Here is a 27,423-nt window from a genome sequence, read left to right as displayed (position 1 = left end):
AGCAAGGGTTAAGTAATCAGAACTATTTCACTATCTTTTACCTTCCAGTTCTTACTATGGTGCTAGACCATAGCCAAGTCGTACCGTCTCATGGAAACGGTGATTCATGAACCAATATATCCCAGCTAGATACCCAAAACACACGCCCCATTTATACCCTAGGCACAAACAAGACCAACCCATTCCACTCCTATCACGGGGTTTAGGTCCCCATCCAAACTTGGACTCTAAGCCCCCACACTTGAGACCCAGTCTTAGTATGGTGCTTAGACCTCCACCTTTCCCCACCCCCAATCAGTCAGTCCGAAAAGAGCCAAAACCCACGACAAGAGCTTTACGAGCCTTCCTACTCCCATAAGCAAGTTTGTGCTCAGGATAATAAGTCTGTGACCTAACTACCATCCATAGCAATAGATGGTCCTTAATCAACACGAATAGGGATAACAGTATAATCAAGCTAAGCCCCATTGGCCGCGGGATACAACCTGTAAAACCCACCAATACCCATACCGTATCCCTACCCTGTCTCTATTTTTTCTTTCATCATTTTATTATAAGAGTAATAATAAACCCCTATTGTGAGTAATGGTAGGTTACTCACGCTACCGATGACCTAAGCATAGCATCTACTCGAACCTGCACTAGTAAGACTCTAAGGACTGGTATATCTATGAATGTGGTTTCCACAAAATTCCTATAACATAAATGCACAACATATATATATAAGGTGAATTATAAAATAGAGGTTATGTACCGAGGCTTGCCTTGGGCAGGTGCGATGTCAGCTGAGTTAGTCAGTGGCAGCTTTGGGACCTCCTCCTACCCAAGAATCTCCTCTTTGTACTCCTCGATGATCTCCTCAAACTCGTGATCACCGGTGGTCACGATATCCGCCAACTCGTTTTCTACATGCATGCGATGATGATGCAACACTTAGCATTCAGGCAACAACAACTCTTAAACTAAGAATGCGCATACCAAGCTACTAAACTAGCTGCAATGACTAAGATACTAAGCTAACTATCATCTTCATCAAGCAAGGTGTTGGATTCAACTAACAAACACCCAGTTTTGCAATTTAAGGGTATATCTTTATTTCTACTAATGACTTAATGTATATTGAAACAAAGGGCATTTAACTACCCTAATGCTTAGTCTATTCTAAGGCTACAAAAATTACAGTGAGCACATAATAATACAATAAAGCTACTATAAATTTTTTAGGACCAAATCTATCACCAATTAACCACAAAAATTCCTACAATAATTAACTTAATATTATTAAGCATCCTCAAATGATTTAATAGCTCCTAATGTCAACATGTATAAATATGAACTAAATACACCAACCGATAGAGCACAATTTTAAGAACCTAACAAAATTTGTTTCATAATTTTTGGACACCTACATGATTTTATATGATTTACCAAAGATCAGCTCAAAAATTAAATTAGAAAACCATTGCTAATTCCTTATGAAAAAGAAAACTAAATCTCCCGCGCGGCCCACATGCACGGTCCACGCGACACAGCGAGTGTGCATAGTGGCCCATGCGAGGCCGGCCCACGGCAGGGGAGCCCTGCGCGCATTTGCGATTTTGCAAAAGAGACCTCGAACTCGTTCCAATTTATAATTAAGTGCTAACACTATTTTCTCCACTCTTAGACCTTCTCACTTAACACCCTAACTTTTCCCTAATTCACCCGCGCGCACCCCCAGCGACTCAGCACACGGCGGTGCGGGGGGCAATGACATGATGCGGCCGTGCCGGCCACTAGAGGCTCACGCTGACCCATCGGTTGGACTGACCATCAACTATGGTCCAACCACCTACGCCAAGCATCAACGTGGGGTAGCGCAACACGCTGGAGCGAGTTGCAGCGATGTGAGGTCATCCACAGTGGCTACGCAGCTGACCCAGTGATCTAGAGCACCTAAGAACCTAACTAGCTAGCGAGGGAACATCAGTAGACTACCGTGGACCTAGCCAAGGTGATGGTTGGGGTGGAGGATGGTGAAGGACATGTGACCACGTGCGGTGGCGCACCGCGGTGGCATGGTCACGTCAGCGGCAACAGGGAGGCGGTAGCGGTTCCACTGGCGTGCGCAAGGTTGAGAGGGAGGCAAGGCGAAACTAATGGTGCATGTGAATTGGCTCGGGAGGGACAGTAGGAGGGCTGCCCTCATCCATGGCTGGATGCGGCCTTATCGGCACAATGGTGGGAAAAATGTCAAATTGGAGTTCGACCAGGCACCATTCAAGGCAAGGTGGGGTCGGGCAGCAAGAGGACTTGATGTCGGAGACACAGGCACATGAAATTGAAAGGAGATGACCACTCGCTGGTCAATTGCATGGGGCGCGAGTCTAATGGTGGAAGCAGAGAGAGAGAGATGGGCCGGTAGGTGGCATAGCACGGCCTAGCCTTGGAGGGACATGCTCGGTGCGATCGGGAAGGCATGCATGTAGACGAAAAGGACAAGTGCAAGCATCCTTGACCGCCCATGGCCCACATGGCGTAGCACCATAAATGGCAAGGCGACAGCGAGCACGGACACATGCGCATGGTAGTGGCGGCCTCAAATAGGGCCAGTAGCGATGCAGAGGTGTAGAGAAAATTACGGATGTGATGGTGAGGCGACGGTATCGGCAATGACTGCATTGTGGTGTGGGGCGGGTCGGCAGCGTAGCAGGACAGCCAGCAGCACCGCACAGCCACGCAAGCAGCGATGGTGGCTCCACATGGTAGAGGCCAGTGACGACTAGGCCAGAGGCAGCCGTGGCTAGCCACGTGCGGCAACACGCGCACGCGCAAGCGACCAGCACGGTGACAGCATGCGCCCAAGCGCGGTGACCGTGCCTACCTGGCAACCAACCCAAGAACATGATGTGCATGCATTTTAAAGCACCTATAACAACACAGTTGCTTCTGGACCTAAACCATCTTTACCATGCTCAAGATGGCATATGAGGCTACCAAACCGAGCTAAAACGTAACACCTATTCTTAACCTGATTTCGCAAAATAAATTGCCAAACATGGCATTGTCTAGCTGTCTATATAATTAAAAATATTCGAAGTCTGAGTTGAATTTGATTCCAAGTTGCATTTCTAGGCATATGTTGCTAGCAATGTTATTTTTCTACAGCAAGTATTTCATTGTCATCTACAAAGTTCATATTCCAAATTTTATTTAAGGGCCACATATATGTTCTATAGTATTTTTGTTCAATAAGAATTAGTTTTAAACCCTACTTGATACATATGAGTTATGGAATAGCTTATTATTTAACATTTTTATTGATCATCTGAAGTTACAAAAATATTATCTACACATTCCATCATATACATTATCACATAAACAAGATGCTCATGATATGATTTAGTAGTTTGTTTAGGGCGTAACACCGAGGGTGTTACAGCTCTCCCCCTTAAACAGAATCTTGTCCCGAGATTCATGTGTGTGCCTAGTGTGGGAAAAGGAATAAGAAATAAACTTTTACTTAACCCATTACCTTGATACTTTGGGGAGAAGATGAGGTTAATGCTCTAGAATATAACTCTCCTATTCCCAAGTTGCTTTGTCCTCTGAATGATTTTGCCACTAGACTTTATAAAATTTCACCACTTTGTTCCTTGTGACTCTCTCTCTCTCTCTCTCTTTCATCTAAGATTTTGACGGGATGCTCAATATAAGAAAAATTAGGTTAGAATGGAAGTCCTTCAATTTCCACCACTTCATCGGGAACTTGCAAACACTTTTTTAGCTGGGAGACATGGAAAACATTAGGGACTGCTGATAAAATATCTAGGAGTTGGAGACGATAAGCAACAGAACCACACCGCTCCAAAATTTTATAAGGTCCAGCATAACGAGGAGCTAACTTTCCACGGACTCCAAACCGATGCACACCTCCAATCGGGGATACCTTTAGGTACACATGGTCACCAACTTCAAACTGCAAGGGCCTTCTCCTCTTGTCTGCATAAGCTTTCTGACAGTTCTAAGCCGCTTTCAAATGACTCTGAATAACACAAACCTGTTCTCTTGCCTCTTTGATAAAATTAGGTCCAAAGTACCCATGGTCACCCACTTCAATCTAGTTAAGAGGTGTTCTACATTTCTTACCATATAGGGCCTTGAACGGTGCCATTCGAATGCTCTCTTGATAGCTATTGTTATAGGAAAACTCAGCTAAAGTCAAGCATTCGTCCCATTTTTTGGATAAGAAATGGCACAAGCTCTCAACATGTCTTCAAGTACTTGATTGACCCTTTTTGTCTGATTGTTAGTTTGTGGGTGATAAGCTGAACTTCTGAGGAGATGAGTACCAAGACATTTCCGGAGTTGCTCCCAGAAGTGAGACACAAAGACTGATCCTCTATCAGAAACAATGGTAAGAGGAACTCCATGTAGGGTCACAACCCGATCAAAATACAACATGGCATACTTCTTGGCTGAATACCTTGTATCCACTAGAAAGAAATGAGTGGACTTGGTAAGGCGATCCATAATGACCTAAATAGAGTCATACCCCTTTGTCATGTGGGGCAAACCCACAACAAAGTCCATGAAAATATCCTTCCATTTCTAAACAGGGATAGGCAAGGGCTGTAGAAATCCAGGCGTACGCATATGGTCCGTCTTAACCCTTCCACAAATGTCACATTCTGAGATGTATTTGGTAATATCCTATTTTATATTTGGCCACCAATACAAGTGATGCAAATCATGATACATCTGTTACTTCCCGAATGAATGGACAATTTGGAGTTGTGGGCTTCATCCAAAATTTTTCTCCTAAGCTCACCACTTGAGGGAACCACCAATCGGTTCTTGAACTTTACCATACCTTGATCATCAATACTAAAATGAGGACCTCGCCCTTCGGCAATTAACTTCTTGATATGTGGAATTTCTGAAGCATCTTGTCGTTGCTCTATAATAATTTGCTCAAGTAAATCCGAGACTAGAGCAATATGGGCTAACACCTCAGAATGGTTGAGAGGCAAAGATTCTTCTTCAACTTGATGCGACTTCTGACTTAAGGCATCACCACCACATTAGCTTTTCTAGGGTGATAATGAACTTCTAAGAAATAATCTTTGATTAACTCAAGCCACCTCTATTGCCTCATATTCAACTCAGATTGAGTGAAAATATATTTGAGGCTCTTGTGATCCATAAAAATGTGTACTTTATTTTAGTGTTTTCCTAAATGCTAAACGGTAAACAGTCGGTCACCTACCGTTTCGCCATTATTCGGGCAAAACGTCCCATTAAACGGGCTAAACGGCCAATTAAACGGGGTAAACAGGTGATTAAACAGAAACGGCGGACCACCGTGTAGCGTTTACACGGTGTTTAAACGGGCTAAACGACCGTTTAGGTGAACAGTGCTTTATTTCCCAACAGGTAATGTCTCCAAATTTTTAGAGTGTGCACAACTGCGACCAACTCTAAATCATGGGTGGGATAATTCAACTCATGCTTTTTTAGCTGACATGAAGCATAAGCGATCACACGTCCACCTTGCATAAGCACACATCCTAGTCCAGTCCTAGAGGCATCACAATACACATCAAACGACCTATCGATATCTGGTTGGGCAAGAACAGGAGCAGAGGTAAGAAACTTCTTTAGGGCTTGGAAAGCTTCTTCACAAGCTTGACTCCATACAAATTTAACATCCTTCTAGAGCAACTTGGTCATTGGTTGAGCTACATTAGAAAACTCGGGGATGAAGCACTAATAATAACCAGCAAGACCAAGGAACTGACAAATCTGATGCACTGACTTTAGAGATTTCTAATTTAACACATCCTACACCTTGCCAGGATCCACAGAGATGCCTTCAAGTGTTAGTACATATCCCAAAAACTACACTCGATCCAACAAAAACTCACACATGCTAAATTTGGCATACAGCTTGTGTTCCCGCAATCGGGTCAGGACTATGCGAAGATGTTGTTCATGCTCCTTATTATTCTTAGAATATATCAATATGTCATCAATGAACACCACTACAAACTTGCCTAACTTTGGCATGAAGACTGAATTCATGAGATACATGAAGAATGCAGGAGCATTAGTGAGACTAAAAGATATTACTAGGTACTCATAGAGCCCAAACCTAGTAGAGAAAGTTGTCTTTGATATATTTTGTGGCTAGATCTTAATTTGGTGATACCTAGACCAAAGATCAATCTTTGAAAATACCTTGGCACCAGCCAACTGATCGAACAAAGTATCAATACGAGGTGAAGAACTTAGACAGATGAATCCCTTCTCTAATAATTCCTCCAACTGTTTCTTCATCTCAGCCAATTCCTTTGGAGCCATGCGGTAAGGACGCCTAAAATAGGAGTAGTACCAGGTTCTAACTCAATGGCAAACTCCACATCCTGGTCCGGTAGTAACCTAGGTAGATCTTTAGGAAAGACATCTAGAAACTCACAGACCACATGAATAGAGGCAAGGTCAGGAGAGGCTTCAATATGAGCAATAACTGGTAGGGTGGAAACTAAAGACACAAAGAGAGACATTCTATCCTCAGAAGAAGAAAGCTTCAACTCAATAATTCTTTGCCTAAGGTTCAAGACTACCCCATAGTTTCTCAACCAGTTCATTCCCAAAATTGCATCTATGCCTTGCCCAGGCAGCACCATGAACTGGAGACGATAAGAATGAGTTGCTAGTACTAGTCTCACTGTGTCTGTCTGGGTTTTAACGCACAACTGCGCACCTGGGGTTCTGATTCTATAGGCAATAGGAATAGCCATAGTAGATATATTGTACCTTTGTGCAAACCCCATACTCATGAATGAGTGTGATGCACTAGAATCAAATAATACATATGCTGGGTGGAAATCAATGGTGAACATACCAGCCATCAGAGGCTCTCCTTGCGGAATCTCCTTAGCCTCAGTGAAGTTAACCTATCTCGAGCGGCTCATGAGCACCTTCTTCCTGATGATAGTCCTCTTGACCAAATGAGAGTTGGCTGAAGGCTGAGAAGACTGAGGAGGCTGATTCTAAGGGCACTCTCGGGCGTAGTGACCTTCCTTGCCACACTTGAAACAAGCACCCAGCTTGTTCCCCTGTCCCTAATGAGGTGGAACCTACTGTCCCTGAGGCTACTGCACCTGCTGAGTAGGTGCATGGTACTAAGTGAGAGGTGCCTAGTGAGTCTGCTGAGTCTGGCGAGACGACTGTCAACCCAAAGAGTGATAGGACACCCTCCTCAAAACCTGTACCTTCTAAGACTGTGGGTGACTAGAAGACCCAGTGATCACCCGCTTGCGCTTTCACTCAGCCAGAGAGTTATGCTGAAGTCCCTACATAGCAATGGCAGCATTCATCAAAACACCAAAGGTCTGATAGCCCCCTGTATATAACTTCTCTTGCAAGATACAAGAGAGACCGCGATTGAAACAATCCATCTTCTTCTCATCAGTATCCACATGAGTTCCATCATACTATGCAAGATGTTTGAACTTGTTCACATACTCTATCACAGTCATGTTTGCTTCAGTTATAGAAACTTGGACAGCTTCCTATTCAGCAAACCAGTAAGAATATAGTATTGACAAAAAGTAGTGGTAAACAACCACCAAGTCACATGGTGGTCCATAGTCTACATGGCATTCAAAGTGTCCTACCAAGCACTAGCAGATCCCAGAAGCTATTGTGCGACAAAACACACCTTCTGCTCGTTAGTCACATTGAGCAGCTGAAACTTCTGTTCCAGAATACAAAGCTAATGCTCTACATCCAGAGGCTTAGTAGTCGATGTGAACATGGGTGGGTGTGTCCCCAAAAAGTCCTGATAGGAACAGGGCCTCTCGGGACCATGGGCACCACCCCCATTCCTGCCATTGCCACCGGGGCCTCCATGGGCGAAGCCACCAATAGCTTGTGCCAACATCTCTAGGGCATGGGCTGACTCACAACGAGCAGCCAACATCTTAGCCATCATCTTAGCATAGGTCATCGAAGGCGGTGGTGGTGACAGAGGAGGACCAAGGAGTGGGGCCTCATGGCTCTCCCCGTTGGCATTGCCATGATCATCGCCACAACCATTTTCGCCCTGGTCTTCACCAAGACCACGGCCCATCCCAGCACTAGTGCTCCCGTGACCAGACCTCAGGTTCATTCGTAAAAAGATAGGAACTCGCCGTTAGGGACTAGGCCTCCATACTTAGAAACAAACAACTAGAGAGATGATAAGGCCTAATAAATGGTTATAAGCGAGAACTTTTCCTTAAGAGTTAAAGCATTTCTTTTTATTTATTATCCTATCAATTTACTACCCAAAATTATACGTGTGGGGGAGTTAAGTTTAAGCAAGATTCTCTTTTTATGATGCATGGATCTACCTATTCGTTCGCTCAAGCCAGAATATAGCTGCATTCGTATATCATTTTTGGCATAGCGCACACTCACTTCCCATACGCTAAACGATTCTTATGCAGCGTAAGTTAGTGTACCTATAGAAGATTGATTAGATAAAACTAGTGCCACTATCCTAGATAGACCATATTACTAGGGCTTATACTTATTTACGTAATTTATCGCATCCTACTTTTCACAAAGCTTTTGTTGGTCAAATTTTAGGTTTTAAAAAGTTTTTAAACTCGTAGACTCAACCTGGTTCTGATACCACCTAAAATAATATGTTTTCAGAGGCGCTCGTCTTCCACTAGATACTAAGCACCTCAAAAGTGAGCTACATCGGATAGTTCCGTCAAGCACACCCTAAGGGAGAACTCAAAACAATCCATATTTTATATCTAGAATCTAATAATGAGTATGAGCTTACAATACTTAGTCAATTTCATACAACAAGAGTTCTTGAAAATTATTTATTATAATACCAGAGTTTAGAGTGTGATAATTAAACAATAGAATAAAAATAAACATCTAGCAAAAATGATACAAGGATCCGTCTGTGCCCACCAGAAGAATCCTCCACACAACAGTTACTCCTTAAGCTGCACCTGCAATAGGGGTAAAATAAACCCTGAGTACACAATATACTTGCAAGACTTACCTGACTAGTGGGAATAGTTTCCCGACTCTCAAAGATATGATAGGCCATATGGGTTTGTTGTTTTCTTTTTGTTTGCGAAAAGCATTACTAGAAGTATGTCCTTAAGATCAAGTTTAATTAGCAGTCATGAGTACTTCATTAGCTAACCATTCTAGGTAAGCACATGTTCTACTTTCAAGCAAGGGTTAAGCAATCAGAACCATTTCACCATCTTTCATCTTCTAGTTCTTACTACGTAGCTAGACCATAGCCAAGTCGTACCGTCTCACAGAAATGGTGATTCGCAAACCAATGTATGCCAGCTAGGTACTCGAAACACATGCCCTGTTTGTACTCTAGGCACAAACAAGACCAACCCATTCCACTCCTATCATGGGGTCTAGGTCTCCATCCAAAATTGGACACCAAGCCCCCACACTTGAGACCCGGTCTCAGTATGGTACTTAGACCTCCACCTTTCCCCTCCTCCAATCAGTTGGTTCGAAAAGAGTCGGAACCCACGACAAGAGCGTAACGAGCCTTCGTGCTCTCATAAGCATGTATGTGATCAGGATAATAAGTCTGTGACCTGACTACCATCCACAACAATCGACGGTCCTTAATCAACGTGAACAGAGAAAATAGTGTAACAAAGCAAAGCCCTATTGGCTGTGGGACACAACCTGTTACACCCACCAATACCCATACCATATCTCTGCCCTATCTCCATTTTTTCATCATTTTATTATGAGAGTAATAATAATCCCCTATTGTGAGCAACGACAGGTTACTCACGCTACCGATGACCTAAGCATAGCATCTACTCGAACCTGCACTAGTAAGTCTCTTAGGACCGATATATCTATGCATGTGGTTTCCACAAAATTCCTGTAACATAAATGCACAACACATATATATATATATATGGTGAATTATAAAATAGAGGTTATGCACCAGGGCTTGCCTTGGGCAGGCACGGTGTCAGCTGAGTCAGTCAGTGGCCGATCTAGGACCTCCTGCATGAGAATCTCCTCCTTGTACTCCTCGACGATCTCCTCGAACTCGTGATCACCGGTGGTCATGATCTCCGCCAACTCATTCTCCACATGCAAGCTATAATGATGGAACACTTAGCATTCAGGCAACAGCAACTCTTAAACTAAGAATGCGCATACCAAGCTACTAAACTAGCTCTAATGACTAAGATACTAAGCTAACTATCATCTTCATCAAGCAAGGTGTTGGATTCAACTAACAAACACTCAGTTTTGCAATTTAAGGGTATATCTTTATTTCTACTAATGATTTAATGTATATTGAAACAAAGAGCATTTAATTACCCTAATGCTTAGTCTATTCTAAGGCTACAAAAAATTACAGTGAGCATATAATAATATAATGACGCTACTATAAAATTTTTAGGACCAAAGCTATCACCAATTTACAACAAAAATACCAACAATAATTAACTTAATATTATTATGCATCCTCAAATGATTTAATAGCTCCAAATGTCAACATGTATAAACATGAACAAAATACACCAACCGATAGAGCACAATTTTAGGAACCTAACAAAATTTGTTTCACAATTTTTGGACCCCTACATGATTTTATATGATTTACCAAACATCAGCTCAAAAATTAAATTAGAAAACCATTGCTAATTCCTTATGAAAAAGAAAACTAAATCTCCCGCGTGGCCCACACGCGTGGCCTGCACAACACAGTGCGCACGCATAGTGGCCCGCTAGCGCGGCCCGTGGCGAGGGAGTCCCGCGTGTGTTGGCAATTTTGCAAAAGAGACCTCAAACTCCTAATTTACAACTAAGTACTAATACTATTTTCTCCACTCTCGGACCTTCTCACTTAACCCCCTAACTTTTCCCTAATTCACCCGCGTGCACCCCTAGTGACTCAGCACACGGCGGTGCGGTGGGCGATGACACAACGCGACCGTGCCGGCCACCAGAGGCTCACGCTGGCCCATCGGTTAGGCTGACCTTCAACTACGGTCCAACCGCCTACACCAAGCAGCAACGCGTAGCAGCGGGATGTGTTGGAGCGAGCTGCAGCGATGCGTGGCCATCCACGGTGGCTGCGCAGCTGCCCTAGCGATCCAGAGCACCTAAGAAACTAACTAGCTGAGCATCAGTAGACTACCGTGGACCTAGCTGAGATGACAGTTGGGGTGGAGGATGGCGGAGGAGGTGTGGCCACATGCGGCCGAGCCATGCGGCGACGCACCGTGGTGGCGCGGTCACATCAGCAGCGATGGGGAGGCGGTAGCGGTTCCATTGGCATGCGCAAGAGGGAGAGGGAGGCAAGGCGAAACTAATGGTGCAAGTGAATTGGCTCAGGGGGATGGTAGGAGGGCTGCCCTTGTTCATGGTCGGACGCGGCTTTATTGGCACGGCGGCAGGAAAAACGCCAAATTGGAGCTCGACCGGGCGCCATTCAAGGAGGGGTGGGGTCGGGCAGCACGAGGACCTGATGGCGGAGACATAGGCGTGTAGAATTGAAAGGAGATGACCGCAAGCTGGTCAATTGCATGGGGTGCGACTCCAACGGTGGCAGCAGAGAGAGAGAGATGGGCCGGTAGGTGGCATAGCACGGCCTCGCCTTGGTGGGATGTGCTCGGCGTGATAGGGAAGGCATGCGCGTAGACACAAAGGACAAGCACATGTGTCCCTAACCAGCCATGGCCCACATGGTGTAGCGCCATAAATGGCAAGGCGATGACGACCACGGCCACATGCGGCAAGCAGTGGTGGCCTCGAACAAGGCTAGCAGCGGTGCAGAGATGTAGAGAGAAGCATGAACATGATGGTGAGGCGACGGCACCGGCAGCGACTGCGTCACGGCGCGGGGTGGGTCGACAGTGAGGCAACGTGGTGGGACAGCCAACAGCACCGCACAGCCATGCAAGCAATAGCGGTGGCTCCACGTGATAGAGGCCAGTGGCGACCAGGCCAGAGGTAGCCACAGTCGGCCACAAGCGGCAGCGCGCACACGAGCGAGCGACCAGCGCGGCGACGGCATGCGCCCGAGCGTGGTGACCGCGTCCACCCGGCCAACCAACCCAGGAACGTGTCGTGCACGCATTTTAAAGCACCTATAATAACTAGACAGTTGCTTCTAGACCTAAACCATCTTCACCATGCTCAAGATGGCATATGAGGCTACCAAACAGAGCTAAAACATAACACCTATTCTTAACCTGATTTCGCAAAATAAATTGCCAAACATGACATTGTCTAGCTGTTTATATACTTAAAAATCTTCTAAGTCTGAGCTGAATTTGATTCCAAGTTGTATTTCTAGGCATATGTTGGCTAGCAATGTTATTTTTCTATAGCAAGTATTTCATTGTCATCTACAAAGCTCATATTCCAAACTTTATTTAAGCACCACATATATGTTCTATAGTATTTTTGTTCAATAAAAATTAGTTTTAAATCCTACTTGATACATATAAGTTATGGAATAGCTTATTATTTAACATTTTTATTGATCATCTAAAGTTACAAAAATGTTATCTACGCATTCCATCACATACATTATCACATAAATATGATGCTCGTGACATGATTTAGTAGTTTATTTAGGGCATAACACCGAGGGTGTTACAACCATGTGCCTCCCCAACCTCTTCACCCTAAATCAGACGCCATTCGCCGAAAGCTGCCACTTCCTCCCATACCACGAACTGGTGGATCACAACAAATTCCTCTCGTGTGAAAGATCTTCAAATCAAACATTCTAGGGAAGTATTTGTCAACAACGAGCAAGAAATGTCTCTAGTCTACGAGAAGGACTGCAATGTTTTCAAAGCCTCTGACAATATATCCGAAATAATCATAGATGTTGGTGTTACTCAGCAGACCAAATTTAGTAGACTATTGAAAGAAAGTAGAGGGATCGATGATGCGGTTACAATGCCCATCCAAATCTAGCTTTGTCATGTCTCTTAGAAAAGTAATGTTGCGGCTCATGGTGTCTCTGGAAGTGGGATCTAATTGAAGGTTAAACTGGTACACAGCTCAACATGAACGAGCAAAATTGTTGTAGGCAACAAAATCATGTAGCTTCAAAACATGAAGGAGCGAAAATTCATTCCTCTAGCAGTTCCGGTTTGACCATTCCATTCCCTTTTTCAAACTCCACTTCTTTTCATATAGCATCCCTAATCAAAGAGAGAACAATATCCATTTCAAAACATTTCTAACGTATTCGTTGGTTCAGACCGACAAAGTGATGGCACTCGATTAAATCAACCTGGCTGCAATCTTTTTCTGTCGGTAAGGATTGCACCAGAGCACATTCTACTTCTAATAGGCCATGAACTATAGATAGATAAGAATCATTCTGAGCAAGTCTATAAGAAGTGACCCACTTTTCATCGGTTCTAGGGGAAGACCAAAGATCTTGCGCGACCGGTCCGCCGGAAAAACACAAAAGAGAAAGAAGATTGGGAGATGTGAATTGGACTTAGCAATCTAAATATGAATAATTTCACTTCAGGGTATTCTCTTCACTCTCTCATTTTATTTATTTATTTTCCTTCTTAGTTCTTAATTTGAAGGCATGGAACTTCCAAGTTTTCCACCGGCCCTATCTTTTTCTTCTGTTCTTGATCGGCTGCCCCTATCGATTTATGGTAATTCTTGGTATATGGCGGGCTGCCCGCGTCAGCCCAACATCAGCCTCTTATCTGCTCATCCATCGCCCCCAACCATTCTCCAAAAAAACTCACCTCACCGCAGCGTCGTGACCTCACTCCATCATGCTGCCTCGGCAACCGTGCTCTTTACCACGCCTCTCTCTCTCCAACATGCCTTCGTTCCGCCAACCGACATCTCCACGATGCCAAAGCACGGTAGCTCATCTTCCTCCCTCTCCACTGAGCCTCTCGCCAGCCGCCGCCTTCTCCACCGGAGCGGTGAGCTCCGCCCCACTGGGAGCTCTACACTGGTGAACTCCACGTGCCAATGAGCCTCCAATCCAAAACAGCAAGGAGATATTACGCTGAAAGTGCATGTTGCAAGCGTATGTTTCAAGTGTTTCAGATGTTTCAAAGGTATGTTGCAAGTGTTTCATGTGGAGGTTGTGAAAGTATATTGGGATGTCGCACATATTGCAATGGTTGTACACGTATGTTGCAAGCTTCTGTTTCTAATGTTTCATCTATTTTTCTAGGCGCATGTTGCAAGTGTGTTTATTTAGATGTTGCAAATGGTTCATACATATATTGCAAGTATTTTATCTAGATGTCTTGTATGTTTTATAATGGTTTTCAAGTGTTTTTCATGTGTTTTTACAAGTATTTTAGATGCATGTCTCAAGTGTTCCATCTGACTCTAGACGTATGTTGCAATTGTTGCATCTGGATATTTCAAAAGTAGATCGGGTGTTGTATTTCTCTCCTCGCTTTCTGCTACCTCTCCTCGGTGTCTCCTCTTCCCGACGCCTGCTGGGCATTTGCCATCCCCTTCCCGTCTTTCTTGATGCTAGTGGCATTTGAAGCAGGACACAGCTGTAGACACGGGCGTCCGGACGACCCATCCGTCCGGGTGCTAGCAAGGCCGATCTATTTATTTCCAAATAGTAGGAACCTGTCATTTCCTTTTGTCCAAACCATAGTTGATGCTAGGTGGCAGCGTGGGTGCGCGACCGTTGCGCAAAGTCCGTAGGTGCCAGATGAACGTCAAGAGTGTGCGGTCCATGTGGTGGGAGGCGAAGGGCCGCAGCAAAGGGGAACCGGGCGACTGAAATCCCTAGTTTGGTTTTGGATAATTGATAAAACCTTAGTGTACTAACCTTTGGCTAAGTGATGGATGAGATAGGTTGGTACACAACAAGTGGTACGTGGAGCTTGATGGCACTCAAGTGATGGAGATGGCCACATAAAATGATGATCAAGTGCTCCAACTAGGAAAAGAAGAAAGAAAAAAACAAAACCCTATGGAGATCAAGTCAAAGGTATAAATAGGGATATTATTTTGCCGGTCAAGACACTATAGAGAGTGTGACTAAATTTATGATAGATGGTCGTACTATAAGAGGGGAGCTCTATTAGACAATTTGGTCATCTAGTGTCACTAGATGTTGGAATTCATACATTGCATTTAGGCCTAGTGCATGTTGGAAAGCAAGCAAAAATATTTATGAAAAATGTTTTTAGAAACGCTAACTTGACTCCTAACTTCTTTATGAAAACTTTGTAGAGTTAGCATCGCTTGCAGAACAAGGTGTTTGGGCTGTCTGTGGGTCGGACAAGCGAGCCAAACACTTAGCCTCATGCAGCCTCGGCTCAAGGGCACTGCCTTGTCCGGTGTACACCGCGTGTGCCAGGGGCGGTGCACCGCCCTACCCTAGCGGTGCCACCACCATGGGCACAACCTTATTTTTCCAAAGGCTAGCTATTTTGGGTTCAAGCGAAGTTGGGCACCGCCGCTGGCACCTCCACCCTAGGGCGGTGGCACCACCAATTTTATCCAGAGAGCGTCAAAAACTAAAATGGGCATCACTGGGGGCACCACCCCTATGGTGGTGCTAAGCATTGTGCCAATAGCTAGTCAAACTAGCCGTTGAAGTCGACCATTGGAGGGCATCACCACCCCTATCTGGTGTGGCACCGCCCTATCCGGTGCCCTCATAGAAAAGTGCTCAAGGGGGGTAATGCCTCTATTTGCTTTGTATGGCTATAAATAGAGGTGGTGGTCAGCCATGGTCACTCTCTTAGAACCCCATACACCTAAGAGAACCCTTCAGAGCTAAAGCAACACAATCCACTCACTTGCACACTTGATTTCATCATTTGAGTGAGATTGGTGAGCCTCTAGTGCATTGCATTGAGTTGTAGCATCTTGTGGCACTAGTTGGGCGCATTGGGCTGGTTGAGCACTTGTTACTCTTGGTGTTTGCCGACACCTAGATGGCCCGGTGATTAGAGGATCGTTGAGCGGAGTCGGCTTCGATCGGTTGATTGTGAGGGGGTGTTGTACCTTCCCGGCGATGAGTCAAAAGGTAACTCTAGTAAATTGCTCGTGAAGTTGAGCGCCCTCATTTTGTGTAGGTTCTTGCAGTGCCTTTGTGTAAGGCTAGTTTTGTGACACCTATTAGCTCGCGAACCACCAAGTGAACTGGCCTTCACAATGGGGACTAGTTTGACGGCAAGCAAGTGAACCTCAGGAGAAAAATCTCGTGTCAATTGGTTCATTGGCTCTCTTGGTATTCATTATGATTGATATATCTCTTGCCGGGGTTGGTAAATAGTTCTGTCACTTGTATTTACATTTTGATATACTTGTGTAGTGGTAGAAGTAGCTAGTCTTGTTAGTTGAGTAGCTAGAAGTATTTAGTTGTTTTTCTTGTACTAGATAGCTCACTAGTCTAGAAGTAGAGACTTAGTCCGTTGATTGAATTAGAGATCATAATTTACTGTATTGGTAGGTGGCTTGCATTTTTAGTAGGCTACAGCAAAACACAATTATCGCCATTTTTTCGTCTAATAATTTGCTCTAATGCTTTGTAGAATTTTTAATTAGGCTATTCACCCCTCTTTAGCCGTTTAGGACCTTTCAGCGACTAGCCGAGGCGCGCAGGTGGAAGCGGCGTCTTCCAGGTGGCAAGTCAGTCAGAGCATGATCGACCGGCCGGTGAGAACTCCACTTCGACAGTTTCGCAGGTCCGTGCACACGTCCTTATTTGGATTGGTGAAGTTAAAAGATGTAGAAACAGTTTGGCGGCAGTATATGTGCTTTTTTGCTTTATCCTTTGGGGCGAAGTTGTGCCGTGACGGGTCCCTTCTTCCTCCTTATGACACTTTGCCTCCCCACACCTACTCCTCCCCCGCCGCCCTCGGCCACCGGCTACCTCGCCGTCGGCCGCACCGTCCACCGCCCACCCCCGCCCCTCGACCCCGCCCTCCTCCTCCTCGTCCTCCTCGTCCTCGCCCCTATCGTGCTTGCCGCCCTGCCACGGCCACGCTAGGGTTTTGCTAGAGCTCCGGTGAAACCCTAGCGCGATCACGATGACCACCCTCTCCCCTCCTTTTTTCGCGGCGAGCACTGACCATGGGCGCCCTGCCCCGACCTGGCCCGGCCGCCTCTATCGAACGCCACCCTCCCGCATCCCCACCACCTAGCCGCCCTGCCTACCCCAAAGCCTCCTTCTAAGCCCACCGGAGTAGGAGAAGAAAAGGGAGAGAGGCCAGAGAGAGAGGGGGCGCGACGTGATGAGATGAACTTACCTCAAAACCCTAACTCCGACCTCCGACGCCGGCGTGCTCGTCATCTTCGACGCCGATGAGCTCCTCGCGGAAACCCTAGCCGTGGGTGTGGGCGCGATCGAACGGGCACCGACGCGTCCCGCGCTCTTCCGCGGGCGCGACGGTCGTCTAATAGAGATTTTGTATCCTCTGCAAATTAGACGCCTTTTAAGCCATTCGTACGCTTTCCTTCATTTTCTTGCCGGCCCGCATCTTCTGCACGAATCCCTCCCGTGGGCCGTAACGATTAGGCCCGGGAAGGAAAGTCGAGACGAGCGCGCTCGGCTGGATAAGGTCTTCCACCCACCCCACTTGGTCAGGCCAGGCCACTTCACTCGCTGCCGGCAGCCGGCTGCTCGTCCCGTCCTCTCGCGGTCTTCCTCGCCGGAGACGGCACGAGGCTTGGTCTTCCTCAAGCCATGGCCGCCGCCGTCCACTGTTCCAGGTAACGCCCCCGTCTGTTTCCATTCTCTTGGATTTTCCCTTTGTCCTGCCCCTGCGAACTGTGTATTAGCCTTGGGAGCGTTTTCGTGCAATGTATGCTGTGTTCGAACTGTTCGAATCGACCGGCATTGTCTACGCGCCGTGCCAGGTGGGGAACACGGTTAGGGTACGGCGGGAACAAGAGGGGGGGACTCGAATCCCTGGCCGCGGGCACGAGGGCACTGAGTACGCAGGAGTCAGCAACGCGCGCGCCACTCCATTGCTGTCGCTGCTCCCATGGAGGCGTCAGATTGCGTCCAGCCTGCTCCAGACGATGCAGGAGGTAGCTTTAGTACAGCCGGACAATAACGCACATAGAGATTGTGCAAACCTCAATCTGTACAGTGCAGTATACTAAATAACAAGTTGCTCGGTGTTAGAGATGATATTTCCTACTGAATTTAGTGCAATTTTAATGTTTGTAGAATGGTACCATATAGGCACGATATTTTGAGTGAGAAATATGTATGTAGAAATTTGAAAAACGGAAATGCATCCACGACAGGCTGCAGTCAAACCACTGCTCGGTTGATTGCGAATGGAAGAACTTGTTAATTCATTCAACTGTGGCAAAGCTTAACATAAATTTAATTTCATGCAACCAGATGCTCTCTTATTATTTCACTCATAAAAAAAGGTGAGGCCAAGAAGAGGGGCACTGCCGAGTAATTAGCACTTTCTTCAATCTTCATGTTACTAATACTCTGCACTGTGAGCTAACCTCTGGTTCTCTGTCCGAAAATGTTGTATACAGGGCGTACGTTCCTGTCATCTTTGTATATGGTTCTGGTACTTCTTCAAGAAAAAAACCATCTTGCCACAAGTGCTGTGCATTGGTGGAACTAACAATGCCACATAAAGAACTTCGGAAATCAAGCCAATTAATTCGACATCGGGAGTTTGTTTTGCCCCAGTCATCCCTGAAAGAACTAGCTTGTGAACAATTGGCCCATGGAATGGATGAACAATGGTCCTATCATTCTTCTTACTCAGCCTCGGTTTCCAGTGGACAATATTCTGTGGAAAAGAGCACTGTGAAGCAAGTTCAAGATCTCCAATCTTGTCAGCCACAAGGTGTTGCTTACTTCACAGATTTGTCGGAGAAAGAAATTGAGAGAAGACGGAAGATTGGTGCTGCGAACAAGGGGAAGGTTCCCTGGACAAAAGGCAGGAAATGGAGTGAAGGTATGGTAAACCTTTCACTGTTAATTATTCTGACAGCAGTATTACAGTTCAGTGCTGTATCATGCCATTTTCTTTCAATAAGGAATGTTGCATTCTCCTGCAGAGCACAAGAAGCTCATCAAGCAGCGGACTGCTGAAGCTCTGAGAGACCCCAAGGTGATGTCATGTAAGAAACTTCCCTAGCTGTTCTTGCATCAGCCCAAGAGCTGCTTTGCTGTGGATCATGATCTATCTAGGGAAATTTAATTCAACTTCTCCCCTCTTCTTTTTTAAACCCAGGTTAGGAAGAAAATGTTAGGGCATCGTCAGCTACATAGGTACAGACATGTTTTTGTTATATAGATCAGTGGATGCATGTATAGCTCTTTATATTCTGAAAGTTGCTATTCTTGGTCTTATTTCAGAGAAACAAGCAAAGACAAAATAAGTGCCGCACTGAGGATGATCTGGGAGAGGCGGATAGTTTCTGTCCAATCAAGACAGAGGGTTCTGCAGATATGGTCAAATAGTATAGCTCAAGCAGCAAAGAATGGTGATCACAGCCAAAATATGCTTGACTGGGACAGCTATGAAAGGATAAAATCAGAGATGATATCTATGTTCCTGTGGAACAAAGAGAGGGGACGGATAATCAAGAAGCTTAAAAAGCTCGCAGCAAAAATAGCTGCCAAGAGGCTTCAAGCAGCAAGGAGAAGGAAAGAACGGGAGGCCACAGGGACAAAGAAGTTGAAACCTCAGAAGATGTTGCTACAAAACTCAGACTGTCAACCAAAACGATTGGTAGTATCTGCAAAGCCAAAGCTTAAGGAGAGACTAGCTAAGGTAATGGCTACAGCCCACGGTTGATTCCTTACCAGATATTTTTTACTTAAGTATTCTGAATTTTTTTATCCAAATAGAGTTGTTTGTGTCAGATAGGCTGCTATACTATTTAATTTTCATTTGAGTTTGCCATGACCTGATACTAACCTGAAGTTCTTACTCTCTCTCGTCCATGATTAAAGTGGCACGGTCGAAAAAAAGAGCTCGAAACTGTGATAAGTTCACGAGCAAGAAAACGAGGATTGCGAAAGCCACCACAAAGGCAAATGGCAGCAGAAAGCCTCGAGGCCCCTTCAACCTCGCCTGCAGGAACATCTGTTATCTAGGAAGGATGGGCTTCCTTGCGTCGACATGACTCGAGCTGCTGAGCAGCCGGGTGCTCGTGGTCACCCTATAGAGAAGCTCATGACCATACTGGGCATGGGGGTTTTGTCGTTCAGTACTAGAAGTTTAAGTGACTGAACTTGTAGTATTTGCGAGCAGAGTGAACCGGTCGAGAGAATTGTGACTTGTGAGGCCATCTGATTTTGTATGTGATGATTTGATCGATCTGAATGAAGCATTTTGTTGCGGTCACTTTGTTTGATAGCCTTTCGTCGAAGAAATATGTGACGTATGCTCTGAACGATGCTATATATATTGGGAAAAAAAAAGGCAAACCTTTTCCACTTGGAATCGGATTTTTTTCTTCTCAAAATTTGGAATCATTTGAGCCTGTTTGGTTGTTGTAGTATTGATAAAATGGTATTAAGAATTTACAGTTTTAGAATAGAACCTATAGACGTGTGAAACCATGGTTTAGATAAAAGAGGCTCTGTTTGGATGTAGTATCAAGAAACCATGGTTTAGATAAAAAGAGACTCTAACAGTGATATTAGAAATTACAGTTTTAGAGCCTATAGAAGTGTGAAACTATGGTTTAGAGAAAAAAAAAAGATCCATGGTGGACTTTTTAAAACTCCAAAATAACTACTACTTTCATCCCAAATTATAAGTTATTTTAACTTTCTTGAAGAGTCAAAACATCTTAAGTTTGACCAAATTTATATAATAAAATAATAACATTTATGATACAAAATAAGTATCATTAGATTCTTCATTAATTATATTTTTATAGTATATCTATTTGAAGTCATAAATCTTTGTAATTCTCTATATAAGTTTGGTCAAACTTGAGATGTTTTAACTCTCAAAAGGTTGGAATGACTTATAATTTGGAATGAAGATAGTATAATTTTAGTAATAAAACCATAAAGCATATTACTTCTGAGAATTTTATGAAACTACAAAACCAGAATATTTTATAAAGTAATGATACTTTTTCTAAAATTACTAAAATACTTTTTTTTAGGAAAACTAAAATACTTTGTATCCAAACAGAGTATTAACTGCTTGAGTGCTTAGTCCTTCCTCGGCCACTGATCAGGCTATTATGGGCTTTTTCTACAGGCCGCAACGGGGGCCCAAATTCCAAGCAGCCTCACTCCGCTTACTCGCTGTCTCTCACGCATGCCTCACGTGACCCTGAAATCCGAATCCCCCAACCCTCACTCCGCTGGCGGCTGGCAGTTCACGCCAGGCGGCGGCGCGGCCAGTGGCCACGGCGGTCGTTGCGGCAGAGCCGTGGGCGCCGAAGCGTGCGGTCGACGCGGCGGGGGGCGAGGAACCGCGGCAACGGGGAACCAGCCGGCCAAACGGAGGGACTAGGGAGGCACGCAGGTGGAGGCGGCGTCTTCCGGGCGGCCGGAGCGTGACCGGCCGGTGAGAACCCCACTTCGGCAGTTTCGCAGGTCCATGCGCACGTTCTTATTTGGATTGGTGGCAATTAGGATGCAGTAACAGCTTGGCGGCAGTACGTATATGTGTTTTTGTTTTATCCTTTGCGACCTGTCCTTCCAAATTTGGACGCCTTTTAAGGTTAATTAATCCATCCGTATGTTTTCAATTGGTAATCCAACTGTCCAAGGTCTTTCTGGGGAAAAAAACCATGAATCATCCAATCGGACCCTCGTTATCATTTGATCAAACCCTTTTGACGGAGAAAATTGCAGGACTCCAAACAACGCCAAATATAGGACTCTAGACATCGTATTCATAAAAATAACCCTCATCGGCTTCTTGATTTCCATGACATTTGGTGTATTAAGACTCTGTTCTCATCGAAATACATGTATTTGTTTTCAAAGTGACCCTTTTACCCTCCTGGTCTATACGGCTCTCTCATTCCTGCCCCCGACCTGTGGCAGATAGAGTTGCTCGACTCTTGCAACGGGCTCCTCCTCCTGCTCTGCTGGGGTGCTCCACCACCGCCTGTACATCCGTTCTATGTTGTCTGCAATCCTGTAACCAGCGAGTGGCTTGCTTTGCCCCAACCGAGCGAGGCCCCTGGGCAGTATGGTGCTCCAATGAGAGAGAACAAGTGGATCCGCTCTGCTGTGCTAGGCTTCGATCCCTCCTCGAATTTCCATGTTTTTCAGCTACTGGAGGCAGAATTCGGCATAACTTATTATAAAGTTGAGGCAGTGGAGATTTACTCATCTGAAACTGGAAGATGGATTTTTAGTGAATGTGGTTGGGGTGCGGATGAATGCCATCTCTTTGATGGCAGCATGACGTATTTAAATAGTGTCATACACTTCACTGTCCAAGGCGGTGCAATTGCTGCGGTTGACACCCAGGGAGAGGCATGGAGGGTCAACCGTGTGCGCCCGCAATTCAGTGAATGCTATGGCAATGGCTTCACTGGCCACTCTCAGGGGCACTTGCTTTACATGTTTGATGACGACAAAGGGGTTTTTTTGCCAGTCTATGTTCTTGAGGATAGAGGCAGCGAGGAGTGGACTTTCAAGCGCAACATTAGCAAGGCTGATCTTTTTGGACCAAGAAAGTGGACCTGGGGGCCATACTACAAGGTAGTTGCATTTCATCCAGATGCTGAATTGATCTTCTTCTATGACTGGCAACGCAATAGACTGATCTCCTATGGAAATACACGTATTTAGATGAGAAAGTCTTAATACACCAAATGTCATGGAAATTAAGAAGCCAACGTTTCGAGGGTTATTTTTACGAAGACGATGTTTGGTGTCCTATATTTGCGAAGCACGTTGTTTGGAGTCCTAAATTTGCAATTTTCTCCTTTTGATGCATTCAGTTCCTGTGTTTTTAGCCATTTCCACTTGTACTTATGAATTTAGTCGTCTCTTGAGCCATATCCACCCTTCATTCAGGACTTCAGATTATGTGTACCTCAAACACTCGAACCCTTACGATTCATATATGTGTTAGTGGATGTATCATTTCTTTCTCCTGCGTGAACATGGGAACCATGTTGCTTACCACATTGGTATCTTATCCATATATATGTAGGTGAATGTGCACACTAGTCTGAAAGAAATCAGTGGTTCTTAAGATGAAGTCTAAGACTAATGGGAGCATAAAGAAGGCAGGGAAGGGTGATCATGTCCATGGAGGGCCAAACTGGGTTCTTGTTGCAGGAGGCATTTTGCTCAGCACACTTTCAGTCAGACTTGGGTGCAGATTGAAGCAGATGTTTGAAACCAAGCAGCAAAACCCTTCTACCAAAGGTCTGCGTTTATCCATTTGGAGTGTGACCTGTATCACTTTTCCACGTGCTTTAAAATGCTTTGCTGCCGAGTGCTGACTATGCGAAATTGCAGCCAAAAGAAGGCCTGGGGTATGTGAATTGCACTCCAACCTCTACAGGTTCAGTGACCAAACTAGCTGCCATTGTTACATGTCAGGTGATTTTCTGTACCTTTAGCATGTTCTGTTGCCTATAAGGCTATAACCTGCTCATCAGAACCTTGCCCCTGTACACAGTGTTAATGTTTTTCATCTGAGATTAAATTGAGAGCTAGCATAATATACAAAACCGCTGTGAGCCTATAAAAAAACAACAGGAATTTAATGCTCCATTAAAGAATACTCCCTCCATTCCAAATTATGTCATTTCAACTTTCTTGGAGAGTCAAAGCATCTCAAGTTTGACCAAAATTAATCTAATGATACTTATTTGGTATCATAAATGTTATTATTTTATTATATAAATTTGGTCAAACTTGAGATGCTTGGAATGACTTATAATTGGGGATGGAGGAAGTACCTTGCAGTAAAGTCACTGCAGATTCGCCACTGGGGGGAAAATTATTTATCCCTGGTTATGATATGCAGGGCATGCGGATGGTGAAGTGGAGCTCAAGCAAGCACCTTCAAGTCCTATATCCAAATCAAGTGAACCATCCAATCTTCTTGTGAAGGTACCAGCACCAGAATCAAGCAAAGAGAACAGTGGTATCATGTGGTCATCATCGCCTGACCGGCTTGAAGATCCTCGCAAAGCAACATTTCAGTACTCAAACTGCTCAGGCTCTCCCTCCATTTCAGAATCAGGATCCGACATTTATAGCAAGCGAGAGGTCATACAGAAGCTGAGGCAGCAGCTCAAGAGACGTGATGAGATGATCATGGAGATGCAAGCTCAGATCGCGGAGCGTAAGAACTCTCTGGCCATCCAGGCGACTGAGAACACTGGGTTGCAGTCCCAACTGGATGCCACGAACCGAGATCTGTTTGAATCAGAGAGGGAGGTTCAGCATCTAAGGAAGATCGTCGCAGATCATTGCGTTGCGGACTCACTCTCCCTTGATAAAGCTTTTCAAGCCGGACAGTGGCAGACAAATGGCACCAATGGGCATGCTAATGGTTATTCGGACAGCAGCGTGGATGACCATGAGGTGCACTGTAATGGTGTAGAGAAGAGGAAAGGAGAGGTAGAGAGGATGGAGATGCTAAGGAGAGAGGTGGGTGAGCTGAAGGAAGTTATCGAGGGGAAAGATTTTCTTCTCCAGAGCTACAAGGAGCAGAAGGTGGAGCTCTGCTCTAAGATCAGAGAACTGCAGGAGAAGCTGTCAGCACAAGTGCCGAACATCTTGTAGCAGTAGCACTCACAAAATGTTACCTTGCTACACGGACCAACAGTGGATCTCTGATACAATAAACAGGGCTTTGCGGAGTAAGTTCTCGACAGACATCACCAAAATCTTTGCTAGGGTCTTTGCAGAAAGTTAGGTTGATTAGTTTTCTCATGTTTTAGCCACGATGTCAAGTTTCTCTCGTGTGTTTTTGCCCTCTCCTGCTAGGTGCTAGGAAGAGTTTATTTTTCGTCATCGTTTGTTTTCTAGACCTAGGTATTTCAATCAATGGTGAACTTGGTGCATAAGGTATCTGTACAGGTTTTTGATCAGCAGACAGTTGTGAGCCTCCTCATGTGGTGAGAACTTTGCAATCAGGGAATGCAACTCTGCTGTTTTTGCTTGATTGATGCATATGTGAATTCAGTTGTTTCGCCCCTTCCATTTTTAAGATTGTATACAGTAGAAAATTTCCGCATGGCAAGTCACGAGTAATTTCAGTCTTCTTGCTTGCTTGCCAAGCACCAAGATAGCATTACATTAGACCACTGTCAGCAACATTGTCATGTGTTTATTTATTATATTACAGCCCTGAAACCTGCCACTTTACTGGACCCTTTTGTCTGTGGCGCTGGATTTGCTGTGGTGACAAGTGCAGGGCCGCAGGATGCGTAAGTTTTTCCTCTTCTTCGGTCCTTGAATGGTTGAGCAACATTGGAAGTGTTAACAAGGTGTAGACAGACAGGCTTGATTTCCCTCCCTCTGCTGTCTGCTCTGCTTCTCTGCTCCTCCCAACTGGAGGGGATCATCTCACTCATAGGCGCCAACTCCTAATGAAACTATGAGATCCCAGCCCTCCCTCCATCCAAGGCAGCACACATTCTGATTCCACTGTTGAGCTTCAGCTTGAGCCCTCCATTTTTCAGCTCCCCCGGCCGTGCATGCATTCATTCAACCAGACAAACGGACATGGACTCTTGCACAGCACAGCGCAGTGCAGTGCACTGCTCGTCGGCGTCGGCAAGCACACAAAAAGTACAAGAGGCAACAGTGGATCGGATGTGTGCTTCGTCGACATGCGACCTGCGTGTGGCCACATCGCCGCCACAGAACATGGTACAGGTAGGTACGCTGTAAGTGATGAGACGGCAGCTAGGTCGCCGTCGTCGTCGTCCATGTCCATGGATTGGCATGCATGGCCTGATGGCCGGCAAGAGCATAAGAGCGTTACAGCTGCGAGATCAGTGACTCGAGTCAGCAGCGTCGAAAGGGCTGAGTGAGCTCGATCTCAAAACACGATAGACCAATGTTTGTTTGTAATCACACAGGATCAGATAGCACGGACGAGAGACAACAACACAAACGCAAATCTCCTCCTTTCTCGTCAGTTCATCCAGGTCCAGCTTCGAGTCGTGGACTCGACCCATGCTCGGCATCTCCTTGGACCTTGGTTGGTGACACTCATTTGTCGGAAGGTCCGGAAGGACGACAAACAAAGACGGGTCCCAGTCCCATGGTGTTCCTTCCTCCGGGTCCGGGCTCCGGCAATGGCAGCGTCCAATCGGAGCCGTCCACCCCACCACCCGACGGCCCCCAGGCGTCCAGCTGGCCGCCCGGTGTGGGGCCGCCATGCATGCGCCCATGAGTGACAGCGTGTGCGGTGGTCCCACCCCCACGCCCACACCACACCGCCAGTCTCTGTGAGCTGGAGCTGGAAGAAACAGCGGCGGCAGTGCCCCTGCCCGCACGGCACTGCAGCCTGCGACGTGCCATACCAATGCAGACACGTCGACGCCGGCCAGCCGGCCGGTCAGCTAGTCCCACCGGAGTCGGAGCTGGTGGGTAGCAGCGGCTAGCGCTCACATGCTGGGCGGAGGTTTGTCCAGGGTGCTGTGCCGCCGCGCCGCTGTCGATGGATAGGCTGACGAGAGCTGCTGGGCTATGCTCTAGTGATGTACATACAGTACAGCCCGTTGCACTGTTTTTGTGCTTGTGCAGAATCGACTTCTTGCCTACTACTGCTATAGGTGTGCAGTAGTATGTACTACATCGCACAATATATATATGGTTCTGTTCTTGCATGCACGATGCATGTGACAACCAGCTTATTAGCTACTCTTTTCACTCTGACGTTACGACTCTTCTAGATGCATTATTTTTACTATAGACTATATGCATTTAAATGCATAGTAAAAACATTGTGTATCTTGAAAAAACAGAGAGTCTTATAATTTGAGATGACGGGTTGAGTACCTTAATTTTTTGGAGAGTGCCCTAACAGCTCGTGTCAGCATCATATATCAATGGTACGGTGTTATAGTATTAGCATATATCCAAGTCTGCTAATTGACTATTTAATTTGTCTCCCGCACTCGACAACGGGAGTAAAGTGAATTTCCCAGACTCAGATCACTGTAGATCAGCAGTAACAGGTCCTGAATCCGTGACAAACAGTGCCCAACAGTATAAACCCGACAAAGAACAGTACAAACCCAAGAACAGTACATGCCCGTTCTGGAACAGTACACACCCATTTCATCTTTTTTTTTCCGTCCTCCTTCCCACACGAAGCGTGGGCGCCCACGCTAGTTTCGTTCAAGGCTCAGTCACAAAATGTAACAGCGCGAGGCACTAATCCAAAGGAAGTGTTTGGTTTGAAAAATCAACCAATTCTAGCTGGTGATGCATCATGGCCC

General features: G+C 45.5%; 3 protein-coding genes across 5 annotated transcripts; all 3 read left to right on the top strand.

Annotated features, from left to right (window-relative positions):
• The first annotated feature begins 17,638 nt into the window (after positions 1–17,638).
• LOC136512141 (uncharacterized) lies at positions 17,639–20,407 on the top strand. The gene is made up of 6 exons (XM_066506130.1): positions 17,639–17,748; positions 18,541–18,971; positions 19,075–19,127; positions 19,251–19,288; positions 19,376–19,793; positions 19,976–20,407. Exons 1-6 carry the CDS (start codon positions 17,723–17,725, stop codon positions 20,117–20,119), a joined length of 1,110 nt encoding a protein of 369 aa, XP_066362227.1. The 5' UTR covers positions 17,639–17,722; the 3' UTR covers positions 20,120–20,407.
• Positions 20,408–21,302: 895 nt separating this feature from the next.
• Positions 21,303–25,131, top strand: LOC136512142 (uncharacterized). 3 transcript variants are annotated; one of them, XM_066506132.1, is made up of 4 exons: positions 21,303–21,554; positions 23,163–23,380; positions 23,474–23,557; positions 23,988–25,131. In XM_066506132.1, exons 2-4 carry the CDS (start codon positions 23,206–23,208, stop codon positions 24,749–24,751), a joined length of 1,023 nt encoding a protein of 340 aa, XP_066362229.1. In that variant the 5' UTR covers positions 21,303–21,554; positions 23,163–23,205; the 3' UTR covers positions 24,752–25,131. The 3 variants fall into 3 exon arrangements, with proteins under 3 accessions (XP_066362229.1, XP_066362228.1, XP_066362230.1); XM_066506131.1 differs by having other exon boundaries at positions 21,303–21,583; XM_066506133.1 differs by having other exon boundaries at positions 21,303–21,645.
• Positions 22,199–22,795, top strand: LOC136511356 (uncharacterized). The gene has a single exon (XM_066505447.1). The coding sequence runs from the start codon at positions 22,199–22,201 to the stop codon at positions 22,793–22,795; it is 597 nt and encodes a 198-aa protein (XP_066361544.1).
• Positions 25,132–27,423: the final 2,292 nt, after the last annotated feature.

Source organism: Miscanthus floridulus, chromosome 16, assembly GCF_019320115.1.
Source record: "Miscanthus floridulus cultivar M001 chromosome 16, ASM1932011v1, whole genome shotgun sequence".
Taxonomy (NCBI): domain Eukaryota; kingdom Viridiplantae; phylum Streptophyta; class Magnoliopsida; order Poales; family Poaceae; genus Miscanthus; species Miscanthus floridulus.
This window is presented reverse-complemented; position numbering and strand designations above follow the sequence as displayed.